General features: G+C 35.0%; 1 protein-coding gene across 1 annotated transcript in view; it reads right to left on the reverse strand.

The window, feature by feature from the left end:
* Positions 1-19,450, reverse strand: part of CFAP54 (cilia and flagella associated 54) — a 344,097-nt gene that overhangs the window by 289,347 nt on the left and 35,300 nt on the right. The window contains exons 12-17 of the mRNA XM_012663989.1: positions 19,108-19,193; positions 17,047-17,181; positions 15,824-15,974; positions 10,559-10,635; positions 6,029-6,157; positions 5,544-5,670 (exon numbers count right to left, since the gene is read on the reverse strand). Coding sequence (XP_012519443.1) covers positions 5,544-5,670; positions 6,029-6,157; positions 10,559-10,635; positions 15,824-15,974; positions 17,047-17,181; positions 19,108-19,193 — 705 coding nt within the window. The remainder of the gene's footprint in view (positions 1-5,543; positions 5,671-6,028; positions 6,158-10,558; positions 10,636-15,823; positions 15,975-17,046; positions 17,182-19,107; positions 19,194-19,450) is intronic.

Consider the following 19,450-nt stretch of genomic DNA (forward strand, 5'->3'; position numbering starts at 1 on the left):
AAAAAAAAAAAAAAAAAAAGAAGGATGAGATTGCAAGAAATCTCTGAATGCCAGATACAGATGAGTCATAGTTAATGTCTTGATCATCAACAAGCAGCCTTACAAGGGTTCTTGAATAAGAATGCCAAAAGCAGTTTGTAGAGAACAATAGTCCCGCAGCAGCATACAAGAGTAAAGAAAAATGGGAGGAAAAAAGTGATAATCTGCTTTAGGGTGGCAGTTCAATAAAGCAGAGGGGAAAAAAAAAATCAAGGAGATCCAGGGACATTGCAAAAGAAGAATAACTAATTCCATTTAAATCTGAACTCAAGTCTAACATCAATATCTTCAAATGGTCTATAATCAAAACTCATTTGCTCTTCAAAGATTTGTGAATGATGATAGAGAACGAGCTATTTAGTAACTCTATGAGTAAATAAGACCCTACTCCTCCATTAAAGAAGATAATACAGCTATCAAGTGAGAATAATGGGCTAGTTTCTTAAAGAAAACCTGACCCAAGAATCCTATTTCTATATTTTTTCAAACTTTTCCATGTTTAAATTTATTATAGTAAAAGCACTTGTTACGTTTTTACTTTTTTGCTCATTATATATACTTCTCTTTGCTGATAATATGAACATCAATGTTACATTGTTTTCTATTTTGTTCATATATCACATAAATCCATGTAACCCAAAGAAGAATTTAGAATTATATATCATAGCAAAATTCACCAGATATTTAAATATTTTTTTATTTCAGAGTATTATGGGGGTACAAATACTTTGGTTACATAAATTGGCTTTGCACTGTCTGAGTCTGAGCTACAAGTGTGCCCATCCCCCAGACAACATACACCACATCTGTTAGGGGTGAATTTACCCATCCCCTCCTGCTGCCCCCTCCCATTTGCCTGACACCCTATGAATGTTACTTCCCATATGTGCACATTAGTGTTGATAAAGCAGACACAAACATACACTGGGGAAAAGAATCCCTATTCAATAAACAGTGCTGGGAAAATTGGATAGCCACATGTAGAAGCCTAAAACAGATCCACACTTCTCACTCCTCAACAAAAATCCACTCACGATGGATAACAGACTTAAATTTAAGGCACAAAACCATAAGATTCTAGAAGAAAATGTTGGAAAAACTCTTACAGACATCAGCCTAGGCAAAGAATACATGAAGAAGACCCCAAAAGCAATCACAGCAGCAACAAAAATAAATAAATGGGACCTGATCAAATTAAAAAGCTTCTGCACAGCCAAAGAAATTGTCACAAGAGCAAACAGACAACCTACAGAATGGGAGAAAATTTTTGCATGCTACAAATCTGATAAAGGGCTGATAGCTAGAATCTACTTAGAACTCAGGAAAATCAACAAGAAAAAAATCAAACAACCCTATCAAAAAGTGGAAGGACATGAACAGAAACTTTTCCAAAGAAGACAGAATAATGGCCCAAAAACATATGAAAAAAATGCATAACATCTCTAATCATCAAACCAAAACCACAATGAGATATCACTTAACGCTAGTAAGAACAGCTTTTATCAAAAAGTCCTAAAACAACATATGTTGGCATGGATGCGGAGAGATAGAAACATTCATACATTGCTGGTGGGACTGCAAACTAGTACAATCTCTATAGAAAGTAGCATGAAGATACCTCAAAGAACTAAAAGTAGAACTACCATTTGATCCAGCAATCCCACTTCTGGATATCTACCCACAGGAAAAACAGACATTCTATAAAAAAGACATCTACACTCAAATGTTTATAGCAGCACCATTCACAATTGCAAAGATGTGGAAACAACCCAAGTGCCCATCAATACATGAGTATTGTGGTATATGTATACCATGGAGTACTACTTATCCATAAAAAAAAAATGGTGAACAACCTACTGTATTATCCTGGATGGAGTTGGAGCCCATTCTTCTAAGTGAAGTATCACAAGAATGGAAAAACAAACACCACATGTACTCACCATTAAATTGGTATTAGTTCATTGATATTTTGAAATAGATTTCTGAGCCAATCTTTTCAGCCCAAAGGATAGTCAAGGTTATTGTTCTAAGCAACCTCATTTATGTGTTAGAAAAAACTTTACCAAGTTTTCATCTTATACATGATGACATAGAAATATTTTAATTATTATATGCTTCCCTTCATACCCAGCAGGTTGTATGAGAAACAATTTTTGAAACTATGTAAATGTTTAAAATAAAATGTAAAAGGATGAAAACTGTAAAAGGATAAAAGGATGAAAAAAATGAAATTTTATATAAATAGGATGCAAATACAAATAAGTGTTCCTAAGTATATATCAAATTGAAAACACAACCATAAAAAATAGAATTAATTCAAGTAAATTTGGACTCAGTTCTCTGATGTGTGATGTTTTCTAAAGACAAAATGAATTGCAAAGAAATCCTTAATTTACTTAGTACACTTGTTGTTAACAGTAGAAATGGTTTAATAATTCTGAAAATACTTTGTTAACATGCTAGGATAAAACAAATGAATAATCACACTGATGTTGTTGGGAACCAGAATTCTCAATATGGGAGAAGGACAGTACAAAAATGAAATGAAGAAGATAAGGAAGAATCCTTTAGTATTGAACTTGTAGATATCAAAAGGAACTTTTGATTAAAACACACACACACACGTGCGTGTGTGTGTCTGTGTGTGTGTTTTAGCTGTATATACTAAAAGGAAGTAGTTGACTTCCTAATAGCAACAAGCACTCCTAACTCACAGATCTTGGTTTCTAAATACCATTCCCTACTAAAAGGAACCAGGAATCATTGGGAAAATAGCTGATTACAGGTCTGCAGTACAGAAAGGTTAAGATAGGTCTAGAACATTTTGTTGTGCAGAAAGCAAGAAATTTCTCAAATTATAATAGGGATATATCAAAAGAACACAGAATCTAGTTCAAAGTGCCTCCCTCCCACTAGTAAAATTTATGACTTTGAGCATCAGAAAGAACAATGATGGTAACTGGTTTTAAAAGATTTATTTAAAAAGTGAGCTGATCCATAGCATTACTCAAAAATTAAAAGGGACAAAGTACAGACAGCTCTTCTTCACAAAAGAGTATTAGCTAATAAATGTAGTAGGAATAATTCAATTAGAAAATCATCATGTACAACCATTGTAATAACTGATCCAAGAAGAATCACCAGTGCAGGCTAAAACTACTGGGTGAAAATCTTTTGGGGAACAGGATATTCATTCCAACAACATCAACGAACAACACCAATTATTTTTTCACTACAAAAGGGGTGAGGGACCTTTACAAGGAAGAGATCTAACAGACATTGGCTTAGCAAAATAATAGCATTTTGCCTCACCAATGATAGAACAAATGGACAGTGTGTACAGTCTAATGTGATACAATGGGATCTACACAGAATCACTGACATAATCATGAAAAAACTACTAGGAAAATTCAGATTGTAGAACATGTCTTCAAAAATATCAATGTCATGAAAAAAAAGTTGGAGGAATTATTCTAGATTAAAGAATAACATGGCAACCAAATGCAATAAATGATCCTTGATTGGATCTTAGTTCATTTAAAATAAAATCCATTTTCCCCAAAAAGGATATTTTGGAACAATTATAGTAATTTTAAAATGGACTGTGTAATATCGTATGTTCTTACTTATATGTGGGACCTAAAAAAATTGATCTCATGGAGGTAGAGAGTACAATGGTGGTTATCAGAGGCCAGGAAGGGCATGGTGGGGTGGAAAAAGGGAGGTTGATTAATCAGTACAAACATACAGTTAGATAGAAGAAATAAGTTTTAGTGTTTAATAGCATAGTAGAGTTACTATAGTTAACAATAATTTATTATATATTTTAAAATAGCTAGAAGAGAAGATTTGAAATGTTCCCAACACAAAGAAATGATAAATGTTTGAGGTGATGGATATTCTAATTACCCTGGTTTCATTATTATACATTATAATTATGTATTGAAATATCACATGTATCCCATAAATACATACAATTATTATGTATTAATAAAACATTTAAAACTATAAAACATCTAGAAGAAAATGTAGGAGAAAATCTTCATGATCTGGGGTTAGTCAAGGAGTTCTTAGGCATAAACACCAAAAGCACAATATGTAAAAGTGAATAAATAATAAATTGGATGCTTAAAAATATTGCCTGTATAATCAGCAATATTATTGTATCAAGGTTACATTTCTTGAGAGTGATAATGGTTATGTAAAAGAATGTCCTTGTTATTAGGCAATAAATGCTAAAGTTTTTAGGGATAAAATATCATCATGCCTACAACTTATTTCTCAGTATATGCATGCATGTGTATGTATATGTATATATTATGCATTATTATATGTTTATATACTTTGTAGATTCCTTTGCATTTTCTAGTTGGAAAATCACATCGTGTGGAAGAAACAGTTTTGTTTCTTCTCCAATCCTGGTAACCATCATTGTATTCTCTACCTCCATGAGATCAACAATTTTTGCTCCCACATATGGGTGAGAACATGCAATATTATACAGCCAATTTTCAAACTGCCATGAGTAACTTGGCTTTGTCGAAATTTAACCTCAAATAGAAGAGCTTTTAGACAAAATAATACTCAATCTTATTTTGAAACTCAGGTAGGTGTGTTATTTGTATGCACACTAGTATTACTGTTGGCATCTTTTTAAAAATGTTTTGACCTCTTTACCTCATAATGAGGCAATCGCAACCTGTAACTCAGATCCAATTCATCTATCCTCTGACACTGCTGTCAGAGACATCTGTCTCAATTTTTCAATAGCGTCCAGTATTACGTATAAACCCCTTAGCCCTTCAGTCACTGTGATCTACCTCTCTGGGCTTACCCACTGTCATTTCTCCACATGTGCTCTTTGCTCCAGCCCTAAGACAATTCCAGGAGTTCCTAAGCTGCACTGTAGTTGTTTGCTTCCACCTTGCTAAATGCTATTTTCTCTATCTGAAATTCCTGCCTCTTTTTCTACCTTCTTCATAAAAATAATTTTTACTAGTTTTCTGGTCAACTGTCACCCCTCCCGAGAAGTCATCCCTGACTTTCTCGTCTGATATAGATATTTCTTAGTGCCCATAACCCTCCGAGCCTACCTCTATTACAACATTTACTAACCTCAACTATTATAGCTGGCTTACTTATCTAGAAGCCCAAAAGTAGAAGCTTTCTTATTTGTACCAAGGCTAATATAGTGCCTGGATCTTGGTAGGCATTCAATAAATGTTTGCTGAATTGCCTTCACAAAATATCATTAATTTACCATAACTCAAACAATTAATTAAACTTCTTTTAGAAGTTTGCTAACTGATTAGATATGCAAGGTGTAAAGCAATAATAAAAGGTATCTATTGATATTAATTAGGGAAATAAAAAAACAAAATAATGAAATTTATCTGAAAAACAGTCTATAAGAACACAATTTGCAAATTATTAATAAATTGATTCTATACTAGAACTTGGCTTAAAATTGATTCAGAACAGACATTTGCTTTGATGACCACTACCTTGCAATTTGTCAAGAAGTACAACAGCTATTCGGTGCTGAGCTTGAATTAGTTCAAGATGCAAATCCATCATGAGACTATTTGCTGTGAGTTGTTTGAAAGTGTCTCCAGCTACATCGTGGGTGTGCTTTGTTCCAATAGAATTGAAGTAAAAATAAAAAGAAATACAGTTATCAAAACACACTAAAAATAGCTGCATCCTGTTATCACTCAAGTTATCATCATCTTATTGGTAACCATTAAATTCTGCTCACTTAGCCCTTTTTAATTGGTTACATGCTAATAGATAATTCATCAGTGTCCTCTTCTTTGACAAATTCAAAGATTCCTCATTTTCCTTGATCCCTTCTGGGAAGAGACAAACATATTTCTGGCCTATGAGGGAAAAGCCATCACAAATCATGCTTTACTTACCTACTTTCAAGGCCAGCCCTCTTTCTAGCTAAGTAAAATTTCAATCTAACGTAAGATTTTCCCATTCTTACCTTGATATAGCAGTGGTCAATTACTGATGATCCATTTGGCAAAGTAGTTAACATGCAATTTAAATTCATTCCACCAATTGTTTTGTCAAGAAGTTCATAAGCAAAAAACAATTGTTCCTCAGGTTTTTTCTAAAATAGTTTTATAAACAAAAAAGAAAAAGAAAACTTAAGGGGAAATCATACACAACATTTCCAAACCCTTTTTAACAATAATTCAAAACCAAATAACAGAAATTTAAATAGTCTATCCAACATCAATAATGTTTTTTTCTTACTAAATGTATTTCTCTTTGACTATATGTGGAATACTATCAACAAGAGTGAAAATAATATATCAATTTCACCATTTTTACAAATATAAATTAAACTTTTCACATTTATATAACTTCCAAATGTTTTGCAGAATTCTGATTATGCCAAATGTACAGATAGATAGAGCTCATATAATTTGCCATTTTTACAAACTTAATTTGAAAAGTTAATGTTTTTTAAAAAAATTTTAGAATCTCAGAGCTGGAAATTTATACTTAGAGCCCATCAAACCCAATGGTTTACATCATGATTTTCAAAATCTAAACACTTTTTAATGTAATTATTCTCACAGGGAGACAAATATAGAGAATAACATAAATAGCAACCAGTCTTGTTCAAACTTTAAAATTTCCATATTTTTTCCAGAATTTTTTTTAGGAAGTAAAGCATACACACACATACATATAGTTGAAATCCCCTATATAACTCTCCACAGTGCCATTCCTCTTCTCTGTCCCTAGAGGTAGCAACTGTCCTTGAATTTGCCTTACCAATCTTTTGCATGTTTTTAAACTTTAACTACATGTGTATGTGTTCTTAACCATATGCAATTTTTTTTTTTTTTTTTTTGAGACAAGGTCTCACTCTGTCACCCAGGTTAGAGTGCAGTGGCGTCATCATAGCTCACTGCAACCTCAAACTCCTGAGCTCTAGTGACCCTCCCACCTTAGCCTCCCAAAGTGCTAAGATTACAGGCATAAACCACCACACCTGGCCAACCATGTGCAATATTGCTTTGTGTATTTTTAAATCTCTCTTATAAAATTCTGCAGACTGCTTCTTTCACTCAACCATATGTTGTTGAAACTTAGTGCTGGTGTATGTAACTCAGTGAGGGTTTGGTTATGAGCACAGACCTACTCTAGATATACCAAGCAGAAAGGGATTTAATACACAGAATTAGAGGTGTCCATCACTATTGGAAAGCATAGGAAAACAAAGATCAAGAAAGCTGCCAGTGACAATTTTTCTTCAAACTATTCTCAAGAGTTTGTTCAGAAGCCTCTGTGAATCTAAGAATCTAGAAGGCAACAACCTCAAGCACCTACTACACTGAAGCAAGTGAACAGCAAGAGCCTGCTCGGTGTGGCTGGTAAATACACGTCTTCCATCTGCCACTGCAGAATAAGAACTCTTTCTTCTCTTACGCATTACAAATTTATGCAAATGCCCCTCATTGGCTGACTAACCTAAAACTATATGGAAATATGGAAATGAGATGCTGGAACTACATTTCAGTGGTTGACTTCAACAGGTGACTATTGAAGGGGACTGCAATGATGCCAAGCTGATTCTAGAACACACCTGCTCTAGTTCATTGGTCCTCACAGCTACAATGAAATGGTGTTACTCTGAGGAATATGTCACAATTTGTTTATCCACTCTTCTGCTGATGGACATTTAGATTACTATTACTAAATATGTTGCAATATATTGTGCTTGTCTGTGAATAAACACAAAGTTTATACTTCCTTATGTCTTATTTCTGCTTCCTTTTTTTATTCATCTGTCTAAGACCTCCAGGTTCTTCTAAGTCAAGAGGTCTTAGACAGCTGAACAGATGAACAAAAGAATGACAGATATTTTTATGTAGTTACATCCGTATAAAGGGATTGCTTTTAATCTTTTACCATAGGTATAGCACTCATTGAAGGTCTTCGGATGATACTCTTTATTGGATACAGAAGTTCTATTCCATTCCTCACTACGAAAAGTTATTCTTTAAAAGGGTGATTGTTTTTAAAAGGATGATGGTTGTTGAATTTTGTCAAATGCTTTTGTGGCATCTTTTTGTCCATGTTTATTTTCCCTTTCATCTGCTAATATGGTGTATTGCATTATAGATTTCTAATGTTAAGGCATCCCTGCATTCCTGGAATATATACTATATTACATACTATATATGCTACACAATATACACTACATATCTATATAAAATTCTCCATTCAAGAATCAATGCTCAGGGAGGTTCCCAAGCAACCAAAGTAGCATAAATTGAAATATGAAAACTACTTGAGGGAAGGCCCAAGGTTACAAACCATTAGGAGAGTCTTTCTTCCATCCACTCCCTTTCTTAGTACCCAAGTTGAGATAACTCCCTATATAAATAGGCAGATGTTTTTCTAATCCACCTTTGTAGTCTTTTGTAGGTTCTAACTTTATGTGTAAATCTCAGTTCCAGCTCCCATCTTTCATGTGCCCAAGCCTCATCTCTTGTCCCTACATGGCTGTTAAAAATCTAAGCTTCTTGTAACTATGTCCATCAACCTACTGTAGCACCCACTCATCAACTTTCCCTTCTAGTTTTCAGTTCTCCTTTCTATTTTGGGCCCTGGGATTTACCTTACTTTCCTGTGAGCTCTGAAATGAGCTTAAAAATATTTGTTCAATTCTGTCCAAAATTTCTAGGTGCTTTCTAGCAGTATTTTCAGCTCATTGAGTTTGCCATTTTTCCAGAAACAGAGGTCTCTAAGGATACCCTTTTATCATCAAAAAATTTCAAAGACCTCACATGCATTTACATTCTATCATCATCATCATCATCATCATCATCATCATCACTATCACCATCATCATCTTTATCATCTTCTTCATTATCACAGTTAACATTTAATTAAACATGTTCCAGGTACTGGGCTAAATGCTTTTAATTGCCAGCATCCTATAAGGTAGATACATATTAGTTATCATAATTTTATAATCTATTTGTTGAAGAAATAAATGCTATGTAATCAGTAAAACTTTAAAATAAGTTTCCTTTCATGTAATCACAGTAGCGTATTTTTTTTTAAATAGTAGCATGTATACATGCAAGATATATAATTTATCCCACCTACAGACTCTGCTAGGTGAACATATGAATTTTGGACTCTCCTTAAAATAATCTCTTACTCTTTTTCCCCACTTTGCTCCTCTCCAAGGCAATCTGAAAACCTTAGGTTAAGATTCAGTACTCCACATAAAACATAAGAGAAAAACTGAGTGGCCACCATGTGTCAGGTACTGACTTCCACAATATTACAAATCTTCATTAAACTGTATAATAAGCCAGTGGAATAGGTACTATTATAATTTTACAGATGATGACACTTATAGTCAAACAGATGAAATAATTCACTCAAAGTCACACAGTCAATGTCGGAGGCAGGCCTCAATTCCAGCCAGGTCCTCCCATACCAAGTACTGTGCTCTTCAGCCACACCAGTGAACCACCTCCACTACATCTACCAACTGCCCCAGTCCAGCTGAGCAGGCTGTGTACTACACAACTTTAGGGGGTACCATTCACACTGTTGTCATCACATACTTGTATATTTATTTTAACAATTTCCCAGTAGATGGTGATAATCAGCTTGAGGAGATACTATCTTTTTCTAATTTAAATAATAATAGCAATAGTTCATAAATTATCTTTAGCTTCTTTGTTGTAGGAAAATTGCCACCTTCTAAGAAACTCACTTCATTTAGTGGCTTTAATTGCCAGAAAATTGCCATCTTAAGCCAAAATCTAGCACTCTGTAACTTCCACTAGTATTTCTATACCTGCCCTATGACACCTCAGAGAATAAGTATAAGCCCAATAAACCAGTGATTCTCAAACTCTAGTGTCCTTAAGAATCTGCCTGAAGACCTTCTAAGAACCTCACATCTGAAATTATGATTGAATGTGTCTGGAGTGAGAAATAGGAAGCTGCATATTTAGCAGGCACTGTAAGTGTTCCCTGGAAAAAACACTGGCAGACAATTATAATGTCTCCTCAACGTCTTAATTAATATTTGTTCTTATATTTTAAAGGGCTCCCAAAATAAATGTGAGGGGGGGTGGAATATTACTAAAAGCCAATTAGTCGTTTATATCTATGCATTAGAAAAATATCTTTTATGTAAATATCTTGAAGACATCATTATTTAGAACAGCAGATATTCCTGGGGGGGGGGGGGAATTTTAAGCAGGAAAGGTTAGTGGAGGAGATCTATTTTGCTTCTTAATCCAGCAGGCAAGAAAATGGTAAATTATTATGGATCTTCATTATAATATTCTTTATAAAAGGTAGAAAATGTCCCTGTAGTTTTCAATGTATGCAGAAACCATAAATTCTCAAATTTTAAATTTTCAAAATTATTTCTACAATTAACCATTATACATTTACAAATTTGATGTTATTTCAAAACAAAAATTCAAGTTTTAAGCATATTTTTGAAAACATGTTGTAATACCTTTAATATTGGAAGAATTTCTGGGATCCCTTTTGAGGTCTCAAGTAATTCCTCAGTCCCTTTTCTTGAAGATATGTCTGAAAAAGAAAGAATTGAAAGGGGGGAGAAAAGGAAGAAGGAGAAGGAAGACGAGGAAGAGAAAAAAAGGAAAAGAAGGAAGAGGAAAAGGAGAGAGCAAGAAAGAGGAAGAAACCAAGGGAAAGAAGGGAGGACCATAAGAATGAAAGGAGGAAAGAGAAAAATGGAAATATAGCAATGAGCATAATCATAAAAAAATTATACTAAGTTTGTTATCTTTTTAATTACCTGTTATCTTAGAAATGATTCAACACTTTAGAATTTTACTAAGTACCAAATTGTTTCTTCCATTTAATTAGAGTTTTTCTTTATATAAGGCAATTTAAAAGCATATTTCAATATAATAATAATCTTGTTTATCAACAAGGTAATATCATGGTGAAGAGACTGGTCTTCCTATATATTCCATAAATTCCATTTAAAAGCATTCAAAAAATAACAGCATAGAAGCTTTATGAATTTGAACCAATATCAGAGAAGGCTAATTTGAATTAGAGGAATATAAATGATAAATATTTATATGGCAATGCTAGTCTCCTATTTTAAAATCTATTTAATAATCCAAACTAAACAATGTATTACTTAACAGTCAATAAAAGTCTTGAAAGAGATTGTTGTAGCTATTAATAATGTAGAGGAATGACTTGTACTTTATGTTTTATGTGCCAATAAAGGTGATGGGAATAATACCCTTAGTTATAAGAATTTCTATATCTAAATAGGAACAACCCCTCATTACATAAATATAGAAGTTTTCCAAGTTTATAAATGGATTAAGCTCCAAAATTGATTGGTTCTTTTGAAATGAAACATTTTAATAAAGAATCAATACCTCAAATTGTATTTATTCCATTTATAATCAAATAGTATAAAACAGTAGTCTCCCAACAGTAATTAGTAAATTAAACAATAAAATTGAATAAGAAATAAACATTTTAATAAAGTAATCATTGGGCCTTTTGCTTCCAGTGATGGATAATCTGTAAAAGTTCTCCTGGCTGGAGAAAAGCTGGAAAATACATTCTTTACATTTACAAGCTAAGAAGATAGTGAAAAAACAAATACAGTGCCAGGATCTTGGGAAGGGAATATGTGAGGAAAAAACAAAAACTGTTTTCCTTCTGCTCCCTCACCACAACAATCAACACAGATTTCTGTGACCAAATGTGTAGCAAGGAGGTTCCATTTTCTGCACACACCAATGGAGTTTCCATTTTCTGCACGTAAGCAATCAATTCTGCAGAATTGGACACCTGTTCAATTTCAACACTATCTCCTAGAGAGATAGTATCAGATCTCACAGGTTGAAGACTCAGTTCCACAAGACTGCCTCCCATTTCCAGTGCCAATTGCAGCGCCAGGTTGGTCTTACCTGTGTTTCTGACCACTGGCTATAAATTGAGGTTTCCCTGACCCCCTCCTTGGGTTGAATTTATTTGCTAGAGCAGCTCACAGAACTCAGGGAAACACGTTTTATCATAGAGCATATTATAAAGGATACAGATAAATAGATACATAGGGCAAGGTATGGAGGAAGGGGTACGGAGCTTCCATGTCCTCCCTGGGCATGCTACCCTCCAGGAACTTCCACTTGTTCAGGTATCTAGAAGTTCTCTGTACCCTGTCCTCTTGGGGCTTTCATGGAGACTTCACCGGATAGGCACAGGCAAAAAAAAAAGTATGATCTAATACTAATTAATAGACTGAGTAGGGAAATCCATTGTTGTGCTTTGAATATTTGTCCCTCCAAAACTCATGTTGAAATTTAATCCCCAATGTGTCAACACTGAGAGATGGGGCCTTTAAGAGGTGATTGGCTCATAAAGGTTCTGCCTTCTTGAATGGATTAATCCATTAATCATGGTAGATTTATGAATTAATGAGTTCTAATCAGAGTGGGACTGGTGGCTTTATAAGAAGAGGAAAAGAGATCGGAGCTGGCATGCTCAGTCCTCTTGCCACATGGTGCCCTGCACAGCCTCAGGACTCTGCAGAAAGTCCCCACCAGCAAGAAGGCCCTCACCAGATACAGCCCCTCAATATTAGACTTCTCAGCCTCCACAACTAGAAGAACTAAACTCCGTTTCTATATAAACTAACCAGTTTCAGGTATTCTGTTATAAGCAACAGAAAACAGACTAAGACACCCAGCAAGGCCTGTCTGTTCAGATTCTTCTTGGCCTCTCTATGCAGCATTCCTTCCTCCCAGGTACAGGGCAGGACCCCTTCTGAAATGGGGTTGGTCTTAAGGCCTACAATCAGACAAGGGAGGTCAAAGAATTTCTTTATGGCCAGCTCCAAGACAGAAAGGAAGGGGAAGATTAGAGTACATTTTTAGTTTCTATGGCTAGCCTTGGAGAGAAAAAGGAGCAGGTGAAAGGAAAAAAAGAAGAAACTCAAAGAAAGAGATTCTGTTTTCTAAGATCTGCTTCTTCTGAGGCCTAAAGCACCCCAACATCATAACAAAAGACTGTATTTCACCTTTATTACTCGGAAGCTGCTCTGAAGCTCCTTCAGAAACCAAGGACCAAAAGCCAAATACTTCAACAAAGGATATGCTTATTGTTTTAGTCCCTTAGGAAATGGCAAGGACTATGGGAGTTATAAGCCAGGAACTGTGTATTTACACACAAACAGCATGGAATTTGAACTGTGTGGTTCTACTTATATGAAGATTTTCTTCCCCCTCTTTCACCCTTGAGACAGCAAAACCAACCCCTCCTCTTCTTCCTCCTCCTCAGCCTTTCAATGTGAAGACAATGAGGATAAAGACTTTTGTGATGATCCACTTTCACTTAATAAACAGTAGGTATATTATATTTTCTCTTCTTTATGATTTTCTTAATAACATTTTCTTTTCTCTAGCATACTTTATCATAAGAATACAGTATATAATACATATGACATACAAAATGTATGTTAGTCAACTATTTCTGTTATCAGTAAGACTTCCGGTCAATAGTAGGTTATTAGTAGTTAAGTTTTTAGGGAGTCAAAAGTTACTTGTGTGCCGGGCGCGGTGGCTCACGCCTGTAATCCTAGCACTCTGGGAGGCCGAGGCGGGCAGATTATTTGAGCTCAGGAGTTCGAAACCAGCCTGAGCAACAGCGAGACCCCGTCTCTACTAAAAATAGAAAGAAATTAATCGGACAACTAAAAATATATAGAAAAAATTAGCCGGGCATGGTGGTGCATGCCTGTAGTCCCAGCTACTCGGGAGGCTGAGGCAGGAGGATCGCTTGAGCCCAGGAGTTTGAGGTTGCTGTGAGCTAGGCTGACACCATGGCACTCTAGCCAGGGCAACAGAGTGAGACTCTGTCTCAAAAAGAAAAAAAAAGTTACTTGTGGATTTAGGATCAGTGCCCCTAATCCCCACATTGTTCAAGGGTCAGCTGTGTGTGTGTGTGTGTGTGTGTGTGTGTGTGTGTGTGTGTGTGTCTATACAAGCTTGAAATAAATAGCTTGAAAAGGAAGTAAGTAGGAGAGGAACTGTTAGAGATTGGGGAGATTTAATAGACATGTTATAAAAATACAATACATGAGCCGTGTTTGGATTCTGATTGGAACAAACCAACTTTAAAAGACATTTTTTAATACAGTGGTGGACATGGGAATCATTACTCATTTCGTAAGGTATTATAATAATGGCATTGTGGTTTTCTATTTAAAAAATCCTTATCTATTAGATAGGTAAATAGACACATGCACGCATACACACACACAGGGATGGGGGGAGGGGTATTTGCTGGTAAAATGACATGATGTCTGCTTAAAAACACTCTGGGGCAAGGCTGAGGGAAATGTTATAGGAAGAGATGAAATAGGATTAGCAAGACGTTAATTATTAGTGTTGGATGATGCATACATGGTAACTTATTTCATCTCTCTGTATTTGAAATTCTGCCTAATAAAAGTTTTAAAAAGAAAAAAAGCATTTGAAGACAGGACATTTTTAAAATATGACTACAGGTCACTGATTGTGTGAGATGGCCAGAGACCTCTAACCTATGGTTCTCAAACTTTGATGGATCAAATTCACTGGGGAAGCTAACAAAGACTAAAAAGGTCCAGGCTAGCTAAGGTAGGACAGAGGCTGGGCCTTGCTTTTTTAACAAGTTCCGAGGTGATACTTATACCGACCACTGTTTCAGAACCATGGCTCTAAAACTATCTGCAAAGTCACACTCAGCAACCAAGGACAGGTAGAGCCAAATTAGAGAATCTCTGGGAAAACAATTACTTTATTACAAAGCACTCACTTTTCAGATATACTCTATAAGCAGGATGAAACAACCACCATGGACACCCCCAGATTATTCTCTACATATGGGTTACCCAGTGAAATAGATAGGTCAGGGCTTCAATCACAGGAAGAAAAACAAACGAGGAGGTCAGAGCATAAGGCCATCCTTTGAGAGAAGACATCTTCTGGAATGAGAGGAGAAAGATGGAGACTATAAAGGGGCCGGGACAGGAAGAGAGGGGGAACGTGTGGGAAAAGAGGGCAAGAAGAGGAAGAGGATAAGAAGAAAGGGAAAAGAAGAGGGGAAACAGAACAAATAAACAAAGAAGAACTTTGAGAGGAGGGTATTAGAAGAGAGAAGAGAATGAATCAGAGATAAAAGGTAGAAGGATGTTGATCCATTGAACAAATATTTATTTGAGCTGCTACTCTGTGTTGGGCAATAAGGTGGGTGCCAAGGATACAAGGGTAGCCACATACGCTCTCTTCCTTCAAGCATTCACTCTTGTGGGAAATGGGAGAGGAGGAAAAACAAATGAAGATAAAAGAAAGAAAAGAAAGGAAATAGGAAGAAATGAGAGAAGGGAGAAAGAGAGGAATAGGTGATAATTAGGAATGAAGATGGGGAATAGATGGAAAGTTATCCTGTATTCTAAATTATACTTATACATTTATATTGGTATATGTGTATATTAATAACGAGTGCTGAGAAGGCAAAATGAGTCCTGTCTGCCACTGAGTCACAGCGTATAACCTTCTTTTCTTAACATCCACTTGACTAAGCCTATATTATCTATCTCTGATTATAAATCATCAATGAAGCACAATCCTGAAATGCCCTGTTTCCGTTAACAAAATTATCCTCTATTCTAAATTATACTTATACATTTATATTGGTATATGTGTATATTAATAATCTCATAATTTTTCATCCAACATTTTACCTGGAGATTTTTTAAATTTTCTTCCTGGGCTTCCCAAACACTCCAATATTTCACTTAATCGTAATGTGACCTCTGCCACTACCACAATGTCAATGTCTTCCATTTTACAACAGTGAATTACTTCATTTATCTGCCACAGAAGATAAACCCACTAAAAAGAGAAAATATACAACAAAATCAATTAAAAGCATATTATTACATTGTAGATAGAGTCATATTTTTCAAAACTTAGTACTTCCTTGAAATCACCGTCTTCTAATCATATGGAAATGTTATACAGGTATCCGCTCCTCATTAATGCCTTAATTGCAAATAATATAAAACTCAGCGGTCCTTAAAAAAATGATATAAATAATCTGTTTATATAAATTCATAAAGTAAATTCACTTATGTTTATAGTCTGCATATTCATAGCCATAATGGCAAATTTATCATGTTACTTTTATACATCCGTAAATATTATCTGTATCCTCAAAGTTCTCACTCTCTCTTCAAAGCAGCTTTTATTATCACTATCAACATCCTCCAAATTAGAGAGGGCAAAGCAGGTGTTTCAGACTCCACACTAGGTACTTTAGAAATTAGCTTTTATGCTTATATCCCCAAAGCTTGGAACATAAAACCAACCATCACACTTTGAGGCTTAAGATGATAAAACAATATTTATGCACTCACATTATTACTTAAGCGAGTACATGATAAAAATCACACGTATGCATCCCAGTGTAGCTAATCTTAGGAGGCCTCAGAATCACCAGAGATAAAATATTTGTTTTTACTAAAATATTTTCTCCTAAGTTTCCAGGTTATAACATACAGATGCTCAACTTTCTCCCTCTCATGAAATAGCTCTTTTAAATAGTCTAAATATATGATTGCAGGGGGGAAAAATGGAACTGCTTACTTATTTGTATTCTCTATTATTATTCTTCTTATTGAATTTATCCAAGCTCATGTGACTTTAGACATACTATATTTATTCCTCCCTTAAAAGCCTGAAACACCTCTCCACTCCCCAAAACAACATTAGGACAGGGATGCAAGGAACACACATTAAAAGAAAGGCTCATTTGTCTACAAAGAGTATCTTTTTAACACATACGTAAACAAATGTTGGTCGTTACGTAGGTGAATAAACTGGGAAAATTTGGATTTGAAATGTTTATGGCAACTTGAATTAGCAATAACAAAAAAACATGTGAAAAGAAACAAAAAAGGAATACTTTGTTAGTACTGATTCTATGGGTGAATTTTGCATAGTCATTTCTGGACATATTGATCCGCTGAATTCCTGACTTGCACTTCTGCCATAGGAACATGATTATGTCCACGACAATTTCTTTGTCAGGCTGGACATCCTGAAAATAAAAGTGACAAAGTAAATGAGTAAGAATAATCAGATATGTGTATATAATATTTACTGTATGCCAGGTGACACTCTAAGAGCTATACATATACTAACTCATTTAATCCTTATACCAACCCTAAGAGGTGAGTACTACCACAATCATCCTCATTTTACAGAGGAGCAAACAAGAGCAAGTGATTTTTCCCAAGATGAAATGACTAGAAAGTAGCAGGTCAGAGGGATTCAAACTCAAGTAGTCTAGCTCCAGAGTCCTCAACTCTTAGGAATGTTCTATGCTCTTCGGCCTCTCTAAAAATAGAAGTCCCAAGCATTTTTTAGGCAAGTCTATAAAACAATTACTTCCATTAAACTTTGAAATTTATATATGCTTTTCTCTTTCGAAAATTCTTGCATCAAAATAATAAAGAATTAGGGCAGGAGGGAGATGGACTAGTAACCAGATAGGGAATAAGGAGCTGGGAAAGGGTAGAGACAAGAAGGAGAACAGAAACTAAACAGAACTTCACATTGGGTATCAATGGATGATGCAAAATGAGTATGTGTTCTCTCACATCAAAGTTATTTGGCTCTTTTCAAAAGAAAACTAAAGTTACTCATTATATCTGAACTAGATAATAATAAGTTTATGATTAAAACATACCAAACTTTGAGCTCTTTTGTGGCAGCTCTATGACTTAATTTGTATATATAACACCTTAGGACAATGCTTGGGAACATAATAGAGGTCAGTACTTGATTGAATTGAACTAAGACATACAAGACTTTTAAAAAAACAGATAAATAAATGAAAGTTCCTTACCCTTTTAAGCCTTGATTATTATTTTTTGGTTTAACTCTCCCACTAGAATAATTCCATTTGCTGCTAATCACTTTTCTCTTGAAAATTAAATACCTGTCACAGGTTATAACATATTCCAATAAACCCAGAAGAAATGAAAAATGTTAGAATGGTGGAACCTCTCAAGTCTCTTATTGTGTTTCACTTACCTGAGCAAAAGCTAATATCATGCTCCATAATTGTGGTGTGCAAACTTTCTTTGTAACAATAAAACCAAATTCTCAAATGAAATTCCATCAGAATCCCAATACCATATACAAAACTAATCAAAACAGGTTAGGGTGCTACTACTTAAAGTTGGGCTTCCAAAGAACCTCAGAGAAGCCCTGGGAATTCTGTTTGATAACTATTGCTGTACTAGTTTTCCCTAAACATTCATACCCACATTTAGGCCATTTCTAAATACTGGCCATTATGTGTAAAATGACTTCCAATAACAACCAGGCTTTGTTCTCATGGACTGAACGGCAGTATTTTATTTTATTTTATTTTTTTTTTTTGAGACAGGTCTCACTCTGTCACCCAAGCTGGCATGCAGTGGTGCAGTTATAGCTCACCAAAGCCTCAACACCTAGGCTCAAGTGATCCTCCTGCCTCAGCCTCCAGAGTAACTAGGACTACAGGCACCTGCCACCATGCCCAGCTAATTTTTTACTTTTTGTAGAAATGGGGTCTTGCTATATTGCCCAGGCTTATCTCAAACTCCTGGCCTCAAGTGGTCCTCTTCCCTCAGCCTCCTAAACTGCTAGGATTACTGGCATGAGCCACTGCACCGAGCCAAAAAGCAGTATCTCATTAAACATATTAACTCTTCATTTAAACCACTGCCTCATTTTTTTCATTATTAGAAATATAACTAGCCTGGGAATTTCCCAAAAATGAACAGACACCCAAAATAACAATAATAAAAAGAAACTTTAAATCACAATCAGAATCTAACTCAATCCTATATTCTAATGATTAAACAATATAGAATTTTAGCAAGGTGCAATTCCTGCGATATTTTAAATCTGGCCCTAAATTAGGCATAATAACCTCCTTCCACACTGTTAAAAATTATTCAGACTAGCATCTCACCTGAGAAGAGGTGCAGACACAGAAATGCAAGGTTGCTGCCAAATGGAAAACATCATCTGAAAATCCAAAAGTCTTCAAACAATTATCTAAATTCACAAAATAGAGGAAAATGAAACAAAAAAGTCAATTACAAAATTTCAAATAGAAAAAGCACAGAAACTCTACAAAAATGACACAAATGATACGTGGGCAAATGCCATGTCGATAAGATAAATTAAATGCTTCCATATGAAAATAAATCTAAGCGGTCCTAATCCAACTAAAATAGACTATTAGTTTCATTAATCCACAATATGTATGCCAACTATGTCCAAAAAGATATTGAAAAGGCTTATAATATTAA

This window comes from Propithecus coquereli, unplaced genomic scaffold, assembly GCF_000956105.1.
Source record: "Propithecus coquereli isolate 6110/MARCELLA unplaced genomic scaffold, Pcoq_1.0 Scaffold85, whole genome shotgun sequence".
Classification (NCBI taxonomy): Eukaryota; Metazoa; Chordata; class Mammalia; order Primates; family Indriidae; genus Propithecus; species Propithecus coquereli.